The sequence below is a fragment of the Dermochelys coriacea genome, chromosome 11 (genome assembly GCF_009764565.3).
Source record: "Dermochelys coriacea isolate rDerCor1 chromosome 11, rDerCor1.pri.v4, whole genome shotgun sequence".
NCBI classification, from domain to species: Eukaryota; Metazoa; Chordata; order Testudines; family Dermochelyidae; genus Dermochelys; species Dermochelys coriacea.
The window spans coordinates 66110046-66125984 of NC_050078.2; the positions used below are offsets into that span (position 1 = coordinate 66110046).

The window sequence follows — 15939 nt, forward strand, 5'->3', positions numbered from 1 at the left end:
ACCATCTCATGGTACCTGCCTCCCAGGTTCCCATCCATTTTTGCTTCCCCTACTAATTCTTCCTGGTTTGTGAGAAGCAGGTTAAGAAGAGCTTTGCCCCTAGTTGGTTCCTCCAGCACTTGCAACAGGAAATTTGTCTCCTACACTTTCCAAAAACTTCCTGGATTGTCTGTGCACCGCTGTATTGCTCTCCCAGCAGATATCAGGGTGATTGAAGTCTCCCATGACAACCAGGGCCTGTGATCTAGTAACTTCCATGAGTTGCCGGAAGAAAGCCTCGTCCACCTCATCCCCCTGGTCTGATGGTCTATAGTAGACTCCCACCACAACATCACCCTTGTTGCTCACACTTCTAAACTTAATCCAGAGACTCTCAGGTTTTTCTGCAGTTTCATACTTGAGCTCTGCGCAGTCATATTGCTCCCTTACATACAGTGCAACTCCCCCACCTTTTCTGCCCTGCCTATCCTTCCTGAACAGTTTATATCCATCCATGACAATACTCCAGTCATGTGAGTTATCCCACCAAGTCTCTGTTATTCTAGTCACATCATAATTCCTTGACTGTGCCAGGACTTCCAGTTTTCCCTGCTTGTTTCCCTGCTGTCCAGGAAATCTTCAGTTTCTCTTATGCAACGCAGAGTTGATACCTGTTGCTCCAGACTTTGAACCTTCTCTTCCAATATGGAGACCAGCTTGCACTTTGTACAGACAAAGTCGCTTCTGTCCTGTGGAAAGATTCAAGGAGTTCTATCTATTTAGTTTAACAAAGAGAAGGTTAAGGATTGACTTGATTATAATCTATAAGTACCTACATGGGGAACAAATATTTAATAATGGACTCTTCAATCTAACAGAGAAAGTATAACATGATCCAATGACTGGAAGTTGACGCTAAACAAAGTCAGACTGGAAATAAGATGTAGATTTTTAATGGTGCGAGTAATTAACTATTGAAACAACTTATCAAGTGTTGTGGTAGGTTCTCCATCACTGACTGTTTTTTAAATTAAGGTTGGATGTTTTTCTAAAATATGTTCTAGGAATTATTTTGGGGAAGTTCTATGGCCTGTGTTACACAAGAGGTCGCACTATATGATCACAGTGGTCACTTCTAGCCTTAGAGTCTGTGAATATCTTTTGTATTTAATAATATTTTATTCAATGCAAAGTTTATAATATTCTTCAATTTATACAACATAGAGCAAAAAAAAATTAATGTGCATAGCACCCACCAGCCCTGCACAGAGAAGAGATCTTGCGTCCATCCAACAAATGGGACTGAAAAATATAGAACTCCCTAAACAGGTGAAGCTCTCTCATTAGGATAGGCAATGATTTCCATTAACTGAGCCAGATCCTCAGCTAGTGTAAATCAAAGTAACACTGTCGAAGCCGATGGAGATATGTCCATTTACAACAGCTGAGGATCTGCCCCATTGGCTATTGCCATCTTGTCCTCCATTGATGTTGGAGAGGAACCAATTTCTGGATTATTAACAACAAGGACTGATTGTGCTCTCATTGAAGTGAATGATAAAATTCCCATTCACTTCAGTGGGAGCAGGATCCAGCCCAGAACAGTAGGTAAGGTGATCAGGAATATAGAAAGAACCAAAAACAGAATGGTGACTTGTGCCCCTCCCTCCTTTTTTTCTCCTTTTCCCCCCTCCCTATGATATATCAGAATGCAGTCCATAGTTAAGACCGCAGGCCCAAAAGTCAAGGTTGAGATCCTCTCCACATCCTGACCCTTTTATGAAAGATAAAGAAGGACCCTCAAAGCTCTGTTGTGTCAGGGGGGATTTTTCCCTGTGCAGGCCATGAGCTAGTCATAATGTTGTCTCTCCAGGACCTCCTCACAAGCCCCAGAAAAGAGTCAGGGCGGGGATGGAAAGCACATGATGGGGACGGGACCACAATATGCAGAACTTCGGAGATTCTGTTCATCATTGCCACCCATACAGAAAACCAGGGTGGACACAACAATTGAGACAGGGCCCCAGAGGTGTCTAAATTATGCTGGTGGCTGTGGCTCCGCCCCAAATTAGGAGGGCACAAAAGTGGCTTAATGCATCCTTAGCTGTGCCCTCCACCAGGGCAGTGAGTTTCTGTGCTGTACTTCTTAGAGATTCTGACACTGAGAGATTGGTTAGACATGTTTAAGGGAAAACATTATTTGTCTATACCCTGAACAGGATATTGTGATACAATGCCCATTAATTGTATCAGTTGAAATATACCAGGTAGTTCGGAAACAAAGGCATTGGAAGAAAAGGCAGTAATGTCCATTCAACTAATACGAGTGTCCTTGTTCCTTCTCTGTTTTCATTTGGATGAAATCTGTCCCAGGATAGAAATGTTTTGCTGTTGGGCACTATGTAGCTTAGCTGGACATAGGACAGCCATGTACTTTCATTCTTACAAGAAGATTTTTTTAAACTTAATTCATCTTTGTTTGCATGATTAGGCTTAATAGTTTGGAAAAGATTTTACGTCTATCTATTCTGGGGTTGTCATTGTACTGTATAAGGTAAATCTTCATGGCAAGGTCCCTTAGTGGACTTGAAGTTTTCTGCTTTTCTCCTCTCCCTAGGTCAAGAATGTCCTTCAATGCTGGTGCCCTGCCTTTCTGTTACATCCATGTTAGAAACAACTAGAGTCCCCAGCCCAAAGTTCTAAGTTGCTTTATTATTGAGCATTCTGTAAGATTCCTCAATGATGAGAGGTTCTTCCTTATGCCCATAAATCAAGGAAGTTGGGATAGTTTTGTGGACAAACCAGGAAAGCCCATGAGCTGCAGATTCTTGACTTTGGCTTGATTCTGCATATGCTTCTGCAGAGGGAGGTGGAGAGTTTATACTTTTGATTGTGGTGAATGGTAATCATCTTAGACTTGAAATTACTTTTCAGATTTATCCTCTGAGTCCTGTCTAGTCCTCCGTCTGTTCTACTGAGGTACTCAGTTTTTCTAGCTTTGTTCCCTTAGAGGTGATAGAAGTGCTCGTATAATGTATTATGTAGATCTTCTCTCAAAGCTTTCAGAAGAGCTTTCCTTTGAGAAGGCAAAAATGGCAGCTGAGCCATGTGCCATGTTGAGGTCATGTGGGTGAAGAAATCCAATTGATCTCCCTTGTTTTTGCCTTTAGGAGGGTGTCTGGCTGAAACGAAAGCTCTTGGCTACTTCCCAGCGGTGCTTTAGTTTAGAATATTTTTAATTTCATTGTGTTTTCCCAACTAATTAATATTTCTTTTGTGTACCTTTCACAAGCCACACCAACTCTGTAACTTGTTAGGCTTTGCCTACCTGCTTACCTTCCTCAGGGGAACTTTGGTTCCAGACTGCATTGTTACTAGCTGATGTGTCCCATACAAGTAACATGTTAATGTGTTCAAAGGAGGCTTTATGGGCTTCATTTTCAAAAGTGACTAGTCATTCTGGGTGCCTCCATTTTTAGGTGCACTGCATATGAGACATCTTAAAGGATTTACAGAAGGTGAGTGCTGAGCACTTTCTGAAAATCAGGCCTTGACATAAGGTATCTCAAGGTGGGCTCCCCAAAATAACTAGTCACTTCTGAAGATTTAGGCCTATATAAGTAACAGCTGATCCTTGCCTTGTCCTTTTGGAAGAATTATTACTCATGTTTGTCTGCTCACATATAATATAGCATTTGTTAAATTCATAGGTAAGGATAAATGCATATCCTTTCTTAGGGAGAAGGAAGATGATAAGCTAAGATAGAGACAGATAAATGAAAATAATCTAAATAGACTGACCAGGAAGTGTGAAGAGGGAGAGAGCCTGAGAGCCCGAACACGCAGAAGACTTGATACTGTATTTACATATTTGAAAAAAGGCCATGGACCAACCATATTCTGATCTAATTTACACTGGAGTAAATCTAGAGTACCTCCATCCACGTCCAGGGAACCACTTTGGACTTACATCAGCATAGCCATGTTCAGAATCAGGCTCACAGTTTTCACAGTCACTAGGTGCCATGGAAATTGTCACATATGCTCAGATTATGTATCAAGTTGAGGGAAGGGAACTGGGTCAGGATCATGCACACCAGAATTCCTGTACAACTTTTTTTTTTTATCTGTGAGGTATTATGTCCCCCTTCTCTTCCCTTCTTCTCATCCCCCACCCCCCACCCTGGACTCCCTTTATACTCTCTACCTCCTCAGGTTGCCACAGTTTTGATGATCACTTGGCCTCCAACCAGGAAGCTGGAAAATCCAAGAATGTAGTGAACCTGGGAGCAATCAGACAAGGCATGAAACGCTTTCAGTTTCTCTTAAACTGCTGTGAGCCAGGTACTATCCCCGATGCCTCCATCCTGGCAGCTGGCCTCGATCTTGTAAGTTATTGCGCAAGCATTCATTAACATAGTTCTTCCCTGCTGAGCAATAATGTACAAACTGGAGTGTATTGAGATGCTACTGTCATTAGTTAATGTCTATAAAGCACTTTGAACCGGTAAATCACTATATAAATATGAAGTGTTGTTAATATTAGCTGAAGTTTTAATGTGTGTGACTGTATAAATATGCACAGAAAATGGATCTCCATTATTATACCAATCCACTTAATAAGATTACTGCTAACATGAAGTTTTTATATTCATGCTGCAAATTGCACTAACAGTCAGAAGCTATCCCTTTGCAAATAGCTTATAACAATACCAAGATACAGGATATAGAATAAAGGACAGGTAACTGCCAGATGTGGGGCCATAATTGCACTGAGGGCTTCTGATGGTCTCGTTAAGTAAAGTGAAGCATGTCTGTTAGTCACCAGAGACGCTCAATGGAAAAAACACCAAGGCTCAACATTTGGCTGTTTTTAATGTATATACTAATAACTCATGGATCCAAGTCCCAGACACTCCAAGTTGACTGTTCCATCGTTGCTCCCACTTGTATTGTCATCTCTTCCACTCCCTCCCTCCGTTGCCGTCCTTTTCCCCTTTCTTCCATTTGTGCTGCTCGCTCTCTCTTTTCCCAGCCCAGTCTCTGAGGACATCTACAGCTGCTGACTTCCCACACCCCTCTTTTCTCTGTGACTGTTGCTGGATCTGTGTTCATTTGCAGCCTTAGCGTCCTCCTCTTCACTACTCTCTAGATTTGCTCAGTGGCTTGTCCACCCAGGCTAGCTTTCTGTTCCGGTAGTGTTGGTTGGGTAAATCTCTTAATTCATGGGTTGGATATCACACCTGTGAATTACACATTTTTTTTACATAGGTTGTATTGTTTTTAACACTGTAAACCACAGCCTGCCACCCTACTATGCTGCAGGTTCAAATCCAACCTAGATCAGTATTGGCCAAAAGTTGCTGTTGCCATCTGATGGCTGTTCAGTTTTCTGTGTGCAATTAGGGAGATGGCCTCAGTCCATTTCCCAGTGGACAGGTGTGTGCTTCACTAAAGCCCACCACCATGGCTGGAATTAATTGGCACCTGGGCTGGCTGCAGTGCCAGCAGAGTAGGGGAATGCTGAATCATCCAGGAGGTTGAACTACCTTTTCACCCTCAGTCATGGGGTCCATGCCAGTCAGGGTTGAGGCAGGCTTGCAGGGCTGGATGGGAAGGCACTCACTCCAAATGCCTGTGCTATAGCAAAAGGACTTCATTCTCCAAGACTGTCAAGCTTCTACCCATCACAAGCACTAGATTAACAAACACAAAATGTAAGAAAAAACTTTCACTACAGCCTCAGAGACGCGGCACTGTATCACTTTAAGACCTTTCTTGAAATCTGTATGGCATGTACTGTAACAAATTATATCACCTTCAAGAGCTGTGTAAGAGAGAAACATGTCATGTGACATCAGTCTGGCAAGTGACAATGTCCTTCCTTATTCTTAAAATGTGTCCTGTGTTTAAACCACAGGACCATTCCCTGCATTCTCACTTATTAAGATAACTGCAAATGTACCAACAGTACAGTACAGTGATGTGTTTATACTATGTATGACCTGGGGAATGCTAGGAGCTGGCTTGCCAAGCTGAGTTTCACTCTCCGTCCTTCATCATTAGATCAGTAAAAGCCTTTGGTTCGAGTCTGGAATGGGGTTGCCTGACAAGAAAGAATGGTATAAGAATATCCTGATAAATTCTCTGGGCTGGAATCTGACCTCAGTTACAGTGCTTGTAAATCCAGAGTGTAACTGAGATTACAATTAGTCAAAAACAGTATTGATTTTACTGTAATCTCCACAAAAGGGTATTCTGTATTTAGTATATTTTGTATTGCATCATCACATACTATTTTTTTCCATGAAAGCCCTGCCTCATTCATGGTCCAGAATGGACCTTTTTGAGGATGAATCAGATTTGTGTAGTGAAGGAGACTGTTGTCTGTAGGTCCCCTGCTGGATTTGTTGCAGAAGTTGGGAGATGTCTAGTGAATGAGGCAGGGGATTACAGGAAGAAAAAGGTTGGTCTTGTGAGTAGGACAATTGAATGCCACACAGGAGAATTGGATTTTATCCCTGCCTCAGCCACAAAGTTCCTATGTGATGTCACTTAAATTTTTCACACATGGTCACTAATTATGTGTTCCCCATTTTCTGGGTGCCTAACTTGAGACCCTGGATCCTGATTAACAGAAGTGCTGAGACTTCACCGCTGCAACTGAAGTTGGTGGGAGCTCTGCTTTGCACATATAAAGTGCTATATAATACTAAGTGATCTGGAGAATCAGGCCCTGGACATCTCAAATTGGGCACCCAAAATTATTGAATACTTTTGACCTTAATCTCTTTATGCCTCAGACCCCCATCAGTAAAATGGGGGATCATACCATCCCTTCACTTTACAAAGAAGTTGTGAAAATAAATTAATACATGTCTGTGAAGGATTCAGATAGTGTAGCGATAAGCACTACAGAAAAGTCAATGAGGAAATTAATAATTGCGTTTTTTGAGTAGGGTTTGAATAGAGTTCAATAAATAAGGCCTTGGAGCCATGCACTGAACAATGAGAAAAGAAAACATTGAATAGCTGCTCATTAAGTGAGCACCATCCATTCTGTGCGCTGAATGAGGCAGGGGGCTTGTGGAAAAAATGCTATGTGATCATATAATTACAGACTGTATCAGAATGCATGTGCACAAGGGGTCTGAATTAAGGTTGCATAGGCAACCTTAATTCTGGCATTTTCTAACTTTTGAATGCTTGACTTTGGAACCTTAATAATGTTCTTTTTGCATAGTTTTTGTGTGTGCAATACATATGTAGAAAGAGATATTCAGCAGCTGCTGAGCAACTACAACTCTCACTGATTTAAGCAGAAGCTCAGCGATTCTCATGATTTGTTCAATCATTTCAAATGAAAAAAAAACAGACAAACACTTGGAATGAAAACTGTGTTTTTCAGCAAATTTAATCTTTCAGAAATAAGACAATACAACACAGCTTTTCAATCTAGATCTTGAGTATTTGATTAGAGCACCAAACTTTTGTTATTTCTCCTTTTGTGTTGGACATCAGGAAAAGGACTGAGGTTTGGTTTTAAAAATGAAGATGTTAAGCTGTAGTTCACAAGCCTAGAAAGATCCAATTTCCTGGTCATAAGGACTGGCAATGAAAGGAATCTGAGGAAAAGGCAGCTCTGAATTATTTCCAGTGCTGCCCTTAATTTAGCAGCCACTGATCCTCTTGTTTCAGAAGCTACATTGCACCTAGGGTCGTGATAGCACTAGTGTTTCTCTCTGGTTTTGAGAAGGAGAACACTGAGCTAAGGGAGGAGGAAATCAATCAAAGAGTTTTATGTGAGGTTTCTGGTGCCCAGTGGAGCATTGAAGGGATGGAAGCCCTTGAGCCGATGGCCATGTTATTGCCCCAAAAGTAAAGAACCCCCTAAATTGATCAAAGAGCTCTATTAAAGGGTTCCAATGTGAGCCAACAGATTGTTCATGACAGGGTTTCTTTGCAGGAAGGTGGCAGGGATATAAGAACTAAAAGTGATGGAAATCCTTAGTTATCACTGAGAATGGTGTATGGCTATGAAGTCGTTGTTACAAGAATGTTGAACTAATAAGGGAATGACAGTGAGTTCGCTCTTTCCAGCATCTTACTAGCTAGTTGTAATCTGGGAATGGGAGGCAGAGCAGAAAAAATATTAACGCTTCCTGAGGTATTTTCTTTGTTTTCTTGACGTTCCTGTTGCGCCTGTCTTTTTTGTAGTCTCAAAGAAGATGACTGCTTTTGGCACAGAGCACAGAATTATATTTATGATCTGTCACTGAGCTTGAAGTCCTTGTAACCCAACAGATGGGAGACAGATATGCACAGTATGTGCTGGGATGAATAACTTGCCCCATTTTTGGGAAGTTGGGGCAGGGATCTAGTGCGACAGAGAGAAAATTCACAACACTTGTCAAAATCAATATTTCTTTCACTACGCCCTCTTTTATTTTCCCTTCAGATTTATATCTGCTCTAGCCTTTTCCTATGACAGTAGCAATGGCAGTCAGTCCTGGGTTATTGCATTTGGCTCTCTCTACTCACATTTTGGCAGATTGTTTCTGATCTCTGTAGCTTGCCATAAGCAGACGTTTATCTTTTGGAAAGCTGTGGGTATGAGTTGTGTCCAGTTTGACTCAAACATGACTTTAAGACCAAGACTTCTCAATTGTTGTTTAATCTGCAAGAATGGAGTAGTCCTTACCATATTCCATTTGCTTTGTATCAATTCTACAGAGTCAGTGACATGTTTTAGCTTTTAAGATGCCATATTCATTGTACATTTGAAAAGCTGTCAGTATGTTATTTTACTGCATTGGCCACTGGCAAATTACACTATTATGAAAAAATACTTTCAACTTCTTTAAAGCAAAGAAAAGCACAGTTTAATACAAAGTATATTTTTAAACCGAAGTTTCCACGCTTTTCAAACATTTATGTGATTTAGATTTGATGCAAATTAAAAGCTCCTTATTTTAAATGATTTTCCCTAGCCATGTTGCTATGACAACTGTTAAAAATTAGGGGCGATCAGCTCCAATTTCAGTCTAGTTCAACCTTCATCAGCATGTTTTTCATGCAGACTTCACAAGTAATTCCATTCTTAAAGTGATCAAAGGGTCTTTGATTAGCACAGATAGTTTAAACATATTTGCTACTGCAATTTAGAGAAATTAGAGCAGTGGAACAAGAGCATAGGTATTAAAAGGTAGTGATTTATTATATACATTGCACCACAGACTGCCTTGAAGACTAGAAGCTACTTAGTAACATATTATCCAAGAAGTGACATCCATCCCGGGTTTGGTTTTGTAAAGCTGGGTGATAATGGGTTACCAAGTGTTTTATGAGCATTAATAATTGGTTACAGGCCATTTTACTCCTTTGTCTCCAGCTGAAATTCAGTCTGGGCTGGTAGTAAATTAAATCTGTTACCTACTGAAGATAATTTCGAGGTCTAAATTGAATGGGTTTGGTATGCCACTCTAGTCCCTTGTGGATAAATTCCCACATCAGAGGACTAGAATCAAAGGTGTGTTGTTAGAATGTGCTGGCTAAAATATTCTAATGAACATGTTTGAAAAGTCTAGTGTAGAGAGGGGCCACTGCCTTTAACATGTGATAAACTGATCGAGTTAAGGCCTAGGGCACAATACTCTTTACCATGACCTGCTTAGTGCATGTTAGTCAATATTGCTGTCTCCGCACTGGACTTCTAGAAAGTATTAATCAAAATGTGTTAGCTAATATGTTCTAACATCACATTTTTATCCTAGTCGAGACCAGAGCTGACTGATGCAAATGGCAATACTTGACACCAAGTACTGACAGAAAGCCCAAGTGCTTAAAGGGCAGAGAGACTGAATTAACCATTTACTCCTGGAGCAATTGCTCCCAATTCAGGGTTCGATGCCCAATGATGAGTTGGTATTCATACACTTGCTCAGCTGCTGCCTGCAATGTACTTGCCTTATGGCTAGAGAGAGAAGAGCTGTCAGTCTGACCTCTTTCTCAAGCAACTAACAGTTTATTTTAAAAATAGGTATGTTTTTTTCCCAGAAGAGAGAATAGGGGCATAGGGAATAAATTTGTTTGAACTGCCATGGTGAAGAAAGGGGTGGCCACAAAAAAGTTACTATCAGTAGGTAGTATTAGTCTTGCAAAATTACTTGACAAGTGAAGGAGACAAGAATGGAATTGGAGGCTCTCTGTTCACAAACCTCTACAGGATCAGACAGTAGCATGATATTATCTCATTTTGATTCCATCTTAAGCCACTTGCTCGTCCAGATCAGCCTTTCATTTTATAGCATGAGTTGAACAGACTATTGAGGAGCCCCTCTGGGATTCTGTAAAATATGAATTAAGAAAAATGTGATTCTTATTCAGGTTGATTTATACAGTACAAAAAAGTGTTATGGGAATTCTAATGTAAAAAGGTGGAGATTTTACTTTGATGATTTGTAAACAAAATTCCATAGAAAGTAGCAATGCTACTTAGGATTTTGCTGCTGTGTTGAGTTTTGACGGTAACCGTGGTAACTTGTGGTTCTTTTCAGCTACGCATCGCCTGCCCGATTCATTTCTCTCCATTTGTGATGTGTTTCTCTGTGATGTGAATCCATCCCTGTCCATTCTGTCACATCTTCATCTTTCTTTTGCTGCTGCTTCCGATTGCTCTGGGCTCCAGGTAAGCTATTGCAGGGAGTCTATGCACTATCACGTTTAGCAGGGTCATTCTCTCTGCGGGTGACCCACTTCATGTTTCAAATTTGGAACATCTGAGCAGGACTCTGCAGAACAAGGGGCCAAACCCCCAGCCTTTACCTGGGAGGGAAATCCTTCCCCAAACATGCAAGACCACTGAGACTATTTGAATGAGTAAGGATTTCATAAGTGAGGAAGGGTTTGCTGAATTAGGCCCAAGAGATCCAACTTCCCTGTCGCTTGGGCAGTGATGAGCTGCCAAAATCTTAACAACCGGTTCCCTCCTCACCCCATGAGTGTCCACCCCCACCCCCTGGGACTCCTGCTCCATCCAACCTCCCGCATTCCTTGACGCTCCCCGCCCCCCAGGACTCCTGACCCATCCACCCCCTCCCCTGTCCGCCCCCAGAACCGGGGGCCCACCCCACTCTTAAGAACCAGTGGGACCTGCTGGGGGCAAGGTGGGGAGTCCCGGCAGTGCTTACCTGGGGCAGCTCCCAGGAAGCATCCTGCAGGTCCCTCTGGATCCTCGGGGTGGGGGAGCCTAGCTAGGTGGGGAGCAGGGGGTGTGGCCGCTCCCCTCACTGATCACATCAAAAGTGGCGCCTTAGGCGCCGACTCCAGGGTACTCCGGGGCGGGAGCACCCATGGGGAAAATTTGGTGGGTGCAGAGCACCCACTGGCAGCTCCCCACCCCGCACCCAGCCCCAGCTCACCTCCGCTCCGCCCCGAACGCACTGCCCCGCTCTGCTTCTCCGCCTCCTCCCCGGCTTCCCTCGAATCAGCTGTTCGGTGGGAAGCCAGGGAGGGCTGAGAAGCAGGTGGCGGCTTCCCGCTCAGGCCCAGGGTGGTGGAGGTGAGTTGGGGAAGGGAGCGATTCCCCTGCGCCCCCCGCGGGTTACCTGCTGCGGTGTGGGCGGCCCTCCTCGTGCCACCCCACCCCAGCTCACCTCCTCCTCCCGGTGCCTGAGTGCGAAGCTGCCGCCTGCTTCTCAGCCGATCAGTGAACAGCTGATTCGCAGGAAGCCGGGGGGGTGGGTGAGCGGAGAAGCAAAACGGGGCAGCACGTTCAGGGGAGGAGGCGGAGCGGAGGTGAGGTGGAGCGGGGAGCTATCAGTGGGTGCTGTGCACCCACCAGGTTTTCCCCTTGGGTGCTCCAAGGCTGGAGCACCCATGGAGTCAGCGTCTAAGGCGCCACTTTTGGCCAGTTAAATTTAGAAGCCCTTTTAGAACCGGTTGTCCCTCATGGATCAACCGGTTCTAAAAGGGCTTCTAAATTTAACAACCGGTTCTAGCGAACCAGTGCGAACCGGCTCCAGCTCACCACTGGGTGTTGGTGAGTATGAGAAAGTTACTGTCTTTGAGAGCAGTGAGCAAAGAGCAATATCCAGTAAATCTGTTTAAGAACTTTATTGTGCCTGCTATACAGAACCGTCCCTGTAGGGGGTGCAGAGCCACACGGGTCCAGGAAGAACTCCCCGGGTGTGCAGGCAGATCATCTGTCCATCCGTGGTACTTTTGTGAAACCCCATCACTGCAGTATCAGAGCACCTCACAACCTTTAATTTATTTATTCTTCCTCACTTCTGTGAGGAGAGGAAGTGCTATTATCCTCATGTTACAGATATTCTCTGTGTCCCTCCATTCTGCAAATTATTTGCCCAAAGTCACACAGGAAATCTGTGGTAGAGCGGGGAGTTGAACCCAGCACCCCTAGTTCCAGCATTTCAGCTATTGGACCATCCTTCCTCTTTCATCCCTTGTTACTCTCCCACCCACCATCTTTAATTGCCTCAGTCTCTTTTCCCTTGAAAGACCTAGGCCAGATCTACACTACAGAGCTATGTTGGTATAACTACGTCGCTGACAACATTGTCTAACCCCCATGTAGACAGCACTATGTCGATGGGAGAGCTGCTGCCTTTGATATAGCTGCCACCTCTCGGGGAGGTGGATTAACTACGCCAACAGGAGAAGCTCTCCCATGGGCGTAGGGGCATCTTCATTAAGGCGCTACAGTAGCACAGCTGCACCTCTGTATTGCTGTATGTAAAAACAAGCCCCTAGATGATAATAGATTAATTCTCTGCTTGGGACCATCACCTTGGTTCATTTTCTTGTACCCTAGTGGATATATAAGCCTAAGTGAAACACCATAACTGCTGCACCATGGACCTGAGAACGACATCATGGGTTCAATCTTCCCGGTGCTGATAAATCTGCAGACCACTGTTCCCTCTAAGCTGTGGGTGTGTGCGCGCGCACACAGATCTTAAACCCCGCATGCGCGGCGAAACACCGCGTGCATTCCAGCTTTGGCGGCAGCTTTTTTTGTTTTGTTTTGCTTTGCTTCGGCGGCGGCACAGAAGACATTTTTTGCACACATGGCCTGTTAAAAATTAGAGGGAATATTGCTACAGACGAGGTTAATGTTATGCTCTTTTGGGGTACGTTGATCCTCACCTACTCCTTGTTCCATGTATCTTGGATACATATGGGCCATAATGTATGATGGCTGTCCTAGGTAGCTAACAGTCAATACAAGCCTTAGGTATAATCCCACCTCTTTGGTGTCACTGAATCCCTGACTTTCAGCTATTAACCCAAATAGTCGTGCATCATTTCAGAACCTCTAACACGATGCCTATTCCCATTGTTCACAGGAATTCTAACAGATAGATATTTTCTGCCCTCATTTGAATTAAAATGAAAGGCAAACTACAACAGAATGTCACACCAAAAAGCAATTACCCCTCCCCCTCCCCGAAATGTTTCTCTTTTTTAATCTAGCCAAAATCTCTCTCTTTTTTTTTGGCAGTCTGCCAGAGGCCCCACATTTTTCAATTGTATTCATAACCTTTTGTGACTGTAATTGAATCAATGGTGTGTGGTTCTTTAGAGGCAGATCCTCACCTGCTTAAGTTGCTGTTGTCTTAATACCTAAATACATTTTACACATGCATTTGTGCACCGTGAAATCAATATATTATGGATACAGAGTCATCATCTCAACTCTTTAACAATCACCTAGTCACTAGCGCCTGCTCATGAGCTGTGGACATTTAAAAAGATGTGGAGCGTTGGCTAAATTGCTTTTTGCCTATAAAAATTGCAGGAAATGAGGGGGTAGGAAAATAAAATAAAAATGAGAAAAACAATTTTCTTTTATTATTTGCAGTGTTGTTGTAGCAGTGTTAATCCCAGGATATTAGAGAGACAAGATGGGTGAGGTAATATCTTTTATTGGATCAACTTCTGTTGGTGAAAGAGACAAGATTTTGAGCTACATAAAGCTCTTCTTCAGGTCTGGGAAAGGTACTCAGAGTCTCCCAGCTAAATACAAGGTGGAACAGATTGTTTAGCATAAGTAGTTAGCACATATTCCAAGGGACCAGTCAAGGGGAAGTGGACCATTAACACTCCTAAGGGAGGCAGAGAGGTATGTTGATGAGGCTTTTCGGGGCACTGTAGATTTGTCCCACCTCCAGTCAGACAGCCCCTGCACTATTAAGGAGGATGAAAGGCCCAGAGAAGGAGAGCAGTCAACTGGGAAGAGAGGAAACCTTCCCATAGTTGGGACTCTCCTTCCAGATGATGTTGGGGTATCCTCTCGCACTGAGGTTACCTCTCCGGGGGAGGGAACTCCAGTCATTAGGAAAAGGCAGGTGTTAGTAACGGGAGATTCGATCATTAGAAACATAGATAGCTGGGTTTGTGATGACCGGGAGAACCATATGGTGACTTGCCTGCCTGGTGCGAAGGTTGCAGATCTCTCAAGGCATCTAGATAGACTTATGTGTAGTGCTGGGGAGGAGCCGCTGGTCATGGTACATGTAGGTACCAGTGACCTAGGGAAGGGTAGGAGAGACATCCTGGAGGCCAAATTTAGGCTGTTAGGAAAGAGATGCTTATGCTCTAATAAATTTGTTAGTCTCTAAGGTGCCATAAGTACTGCTTTTCTTTTTGCAAATACAGACTAACACGGCTGCTACTCAGGAAAGAGACTGAAATCCAGGACCTCTATGGTGGCATTCTCTGAAATGCTACCAGTTCCATGCACAGGGCCAGGAAGGCAGGCAGCGCTTCAGAGTCTCAATGCGTGGATGAGAAAATGGTGTAGAGAGGAGGGGTTTAGATTTATTAGGAACTGGGGAAACTTTTGGGATAGGGGAGCCTATACAAGAAGGATGGGCTCCACCTAAACCAAAATGGATCCAGACTGCTGGCACTTCACGTTTAAAAGGTAGCAGAGCAGTTTTTAAACTAAGAGATGGGGGAAACTGATTGCTGCAGAGGCACACGTGGATTGGACAGAGACTTCTCTTAGAGGAGTCTATTGATAGAGATTCTCTAGGTTTTAGTCAGGAGGGGGGATGAAAGAGGATAATGTGGGCCAGATCAGATGAGAAACATTCACATAAAGAATCTGATGCATCAGAAAAGGACAGACAAATAAACTGTGACAAATTTTTAAAGTGCTTGTACACAAATGCTAGAAGTCTAAATAATAAGATGGGTGAACTAAAGTGCCTTGTGTTAAAGGAGGATATTGATATAATAGGCATCAGAGAAACCTGATGGAGTGAGGACAATCAATGAGACACAATCATTCTGGGGTATAAAATAGAAAAAAGAAAGATTCATCGCTAAACAAAAAACAGACAGGCAATGTAAAAAAAATCACTTAGCAGGGCCCAACCCTGCCAGGAGTCCTATCTATTTTGAGGCCACCTTGTGAAATTTATTTGAAGTTCACTGGAACTTGTTTGTATTTGGTTGTTCACCTTATTTGTACTGTTTGTACTTCAATACCAGTTATTCACTTTCTATACTAATATTCAGAATTAAGCTTAAGGCAAGCCCAAAAATAAAATTGGAAAAATACATATAACAACACTGAAAAGATTATGTTATTGCCAAATAAACCCTCAACATATTCATGAGGGCAAGCACAGTGTCGTTTAAAATGGGGCATTTTCAATCAAATTCAACTAAGATAGGTATCATTTCTCCCTGTTATGAAAAACAAATTTTTGGTATGTTGGGACACATGAACAAATTTTGCTTGAAAAAAATTAAGGCAAAAATTTTCAAAGTTGGATACCTAATGTTAGGGCTTCAGGTCAAATTCTCTGCTGGCATTAATTGGCAGAGCTCTGCTGAAGTCAGTGGAGTTACACCGATTTATACCATCACAGAATTTGGTCCACCCATGTCTAATTGCTGTCAGCACAAAATGTGCTGGGCTCCATTTCA

The 15939-nt window shown here is 43.1% G+C and overlaps 1 protein-coding gene across 14 annotated transcripts in view; it reads left to right on the forward strand.

Annotated features, from left to right (window-relative positions):
* UNC80 (unc-80 homolog, NALCN channel complex subunit) overlaps nt 1-15939 on the forward strand; it is a 192360-nt gene that overhangs the window by 74863 nt on the left and 101558 nt on the right. For all 14 annotated transcript variants that reach the window (XM_038421372.2, XM_038421379.2, XM_038421373.2 and 11 more), the window contains exon 22: nt 4195-4367. In XM_038421372.2, the coding sequence (XP_038277300.1) occupies nt 4195-4367 (173 nt within the window). The remainder of the gene's footprint in view (nt 1-4194; nt 4368-15939) is intronic.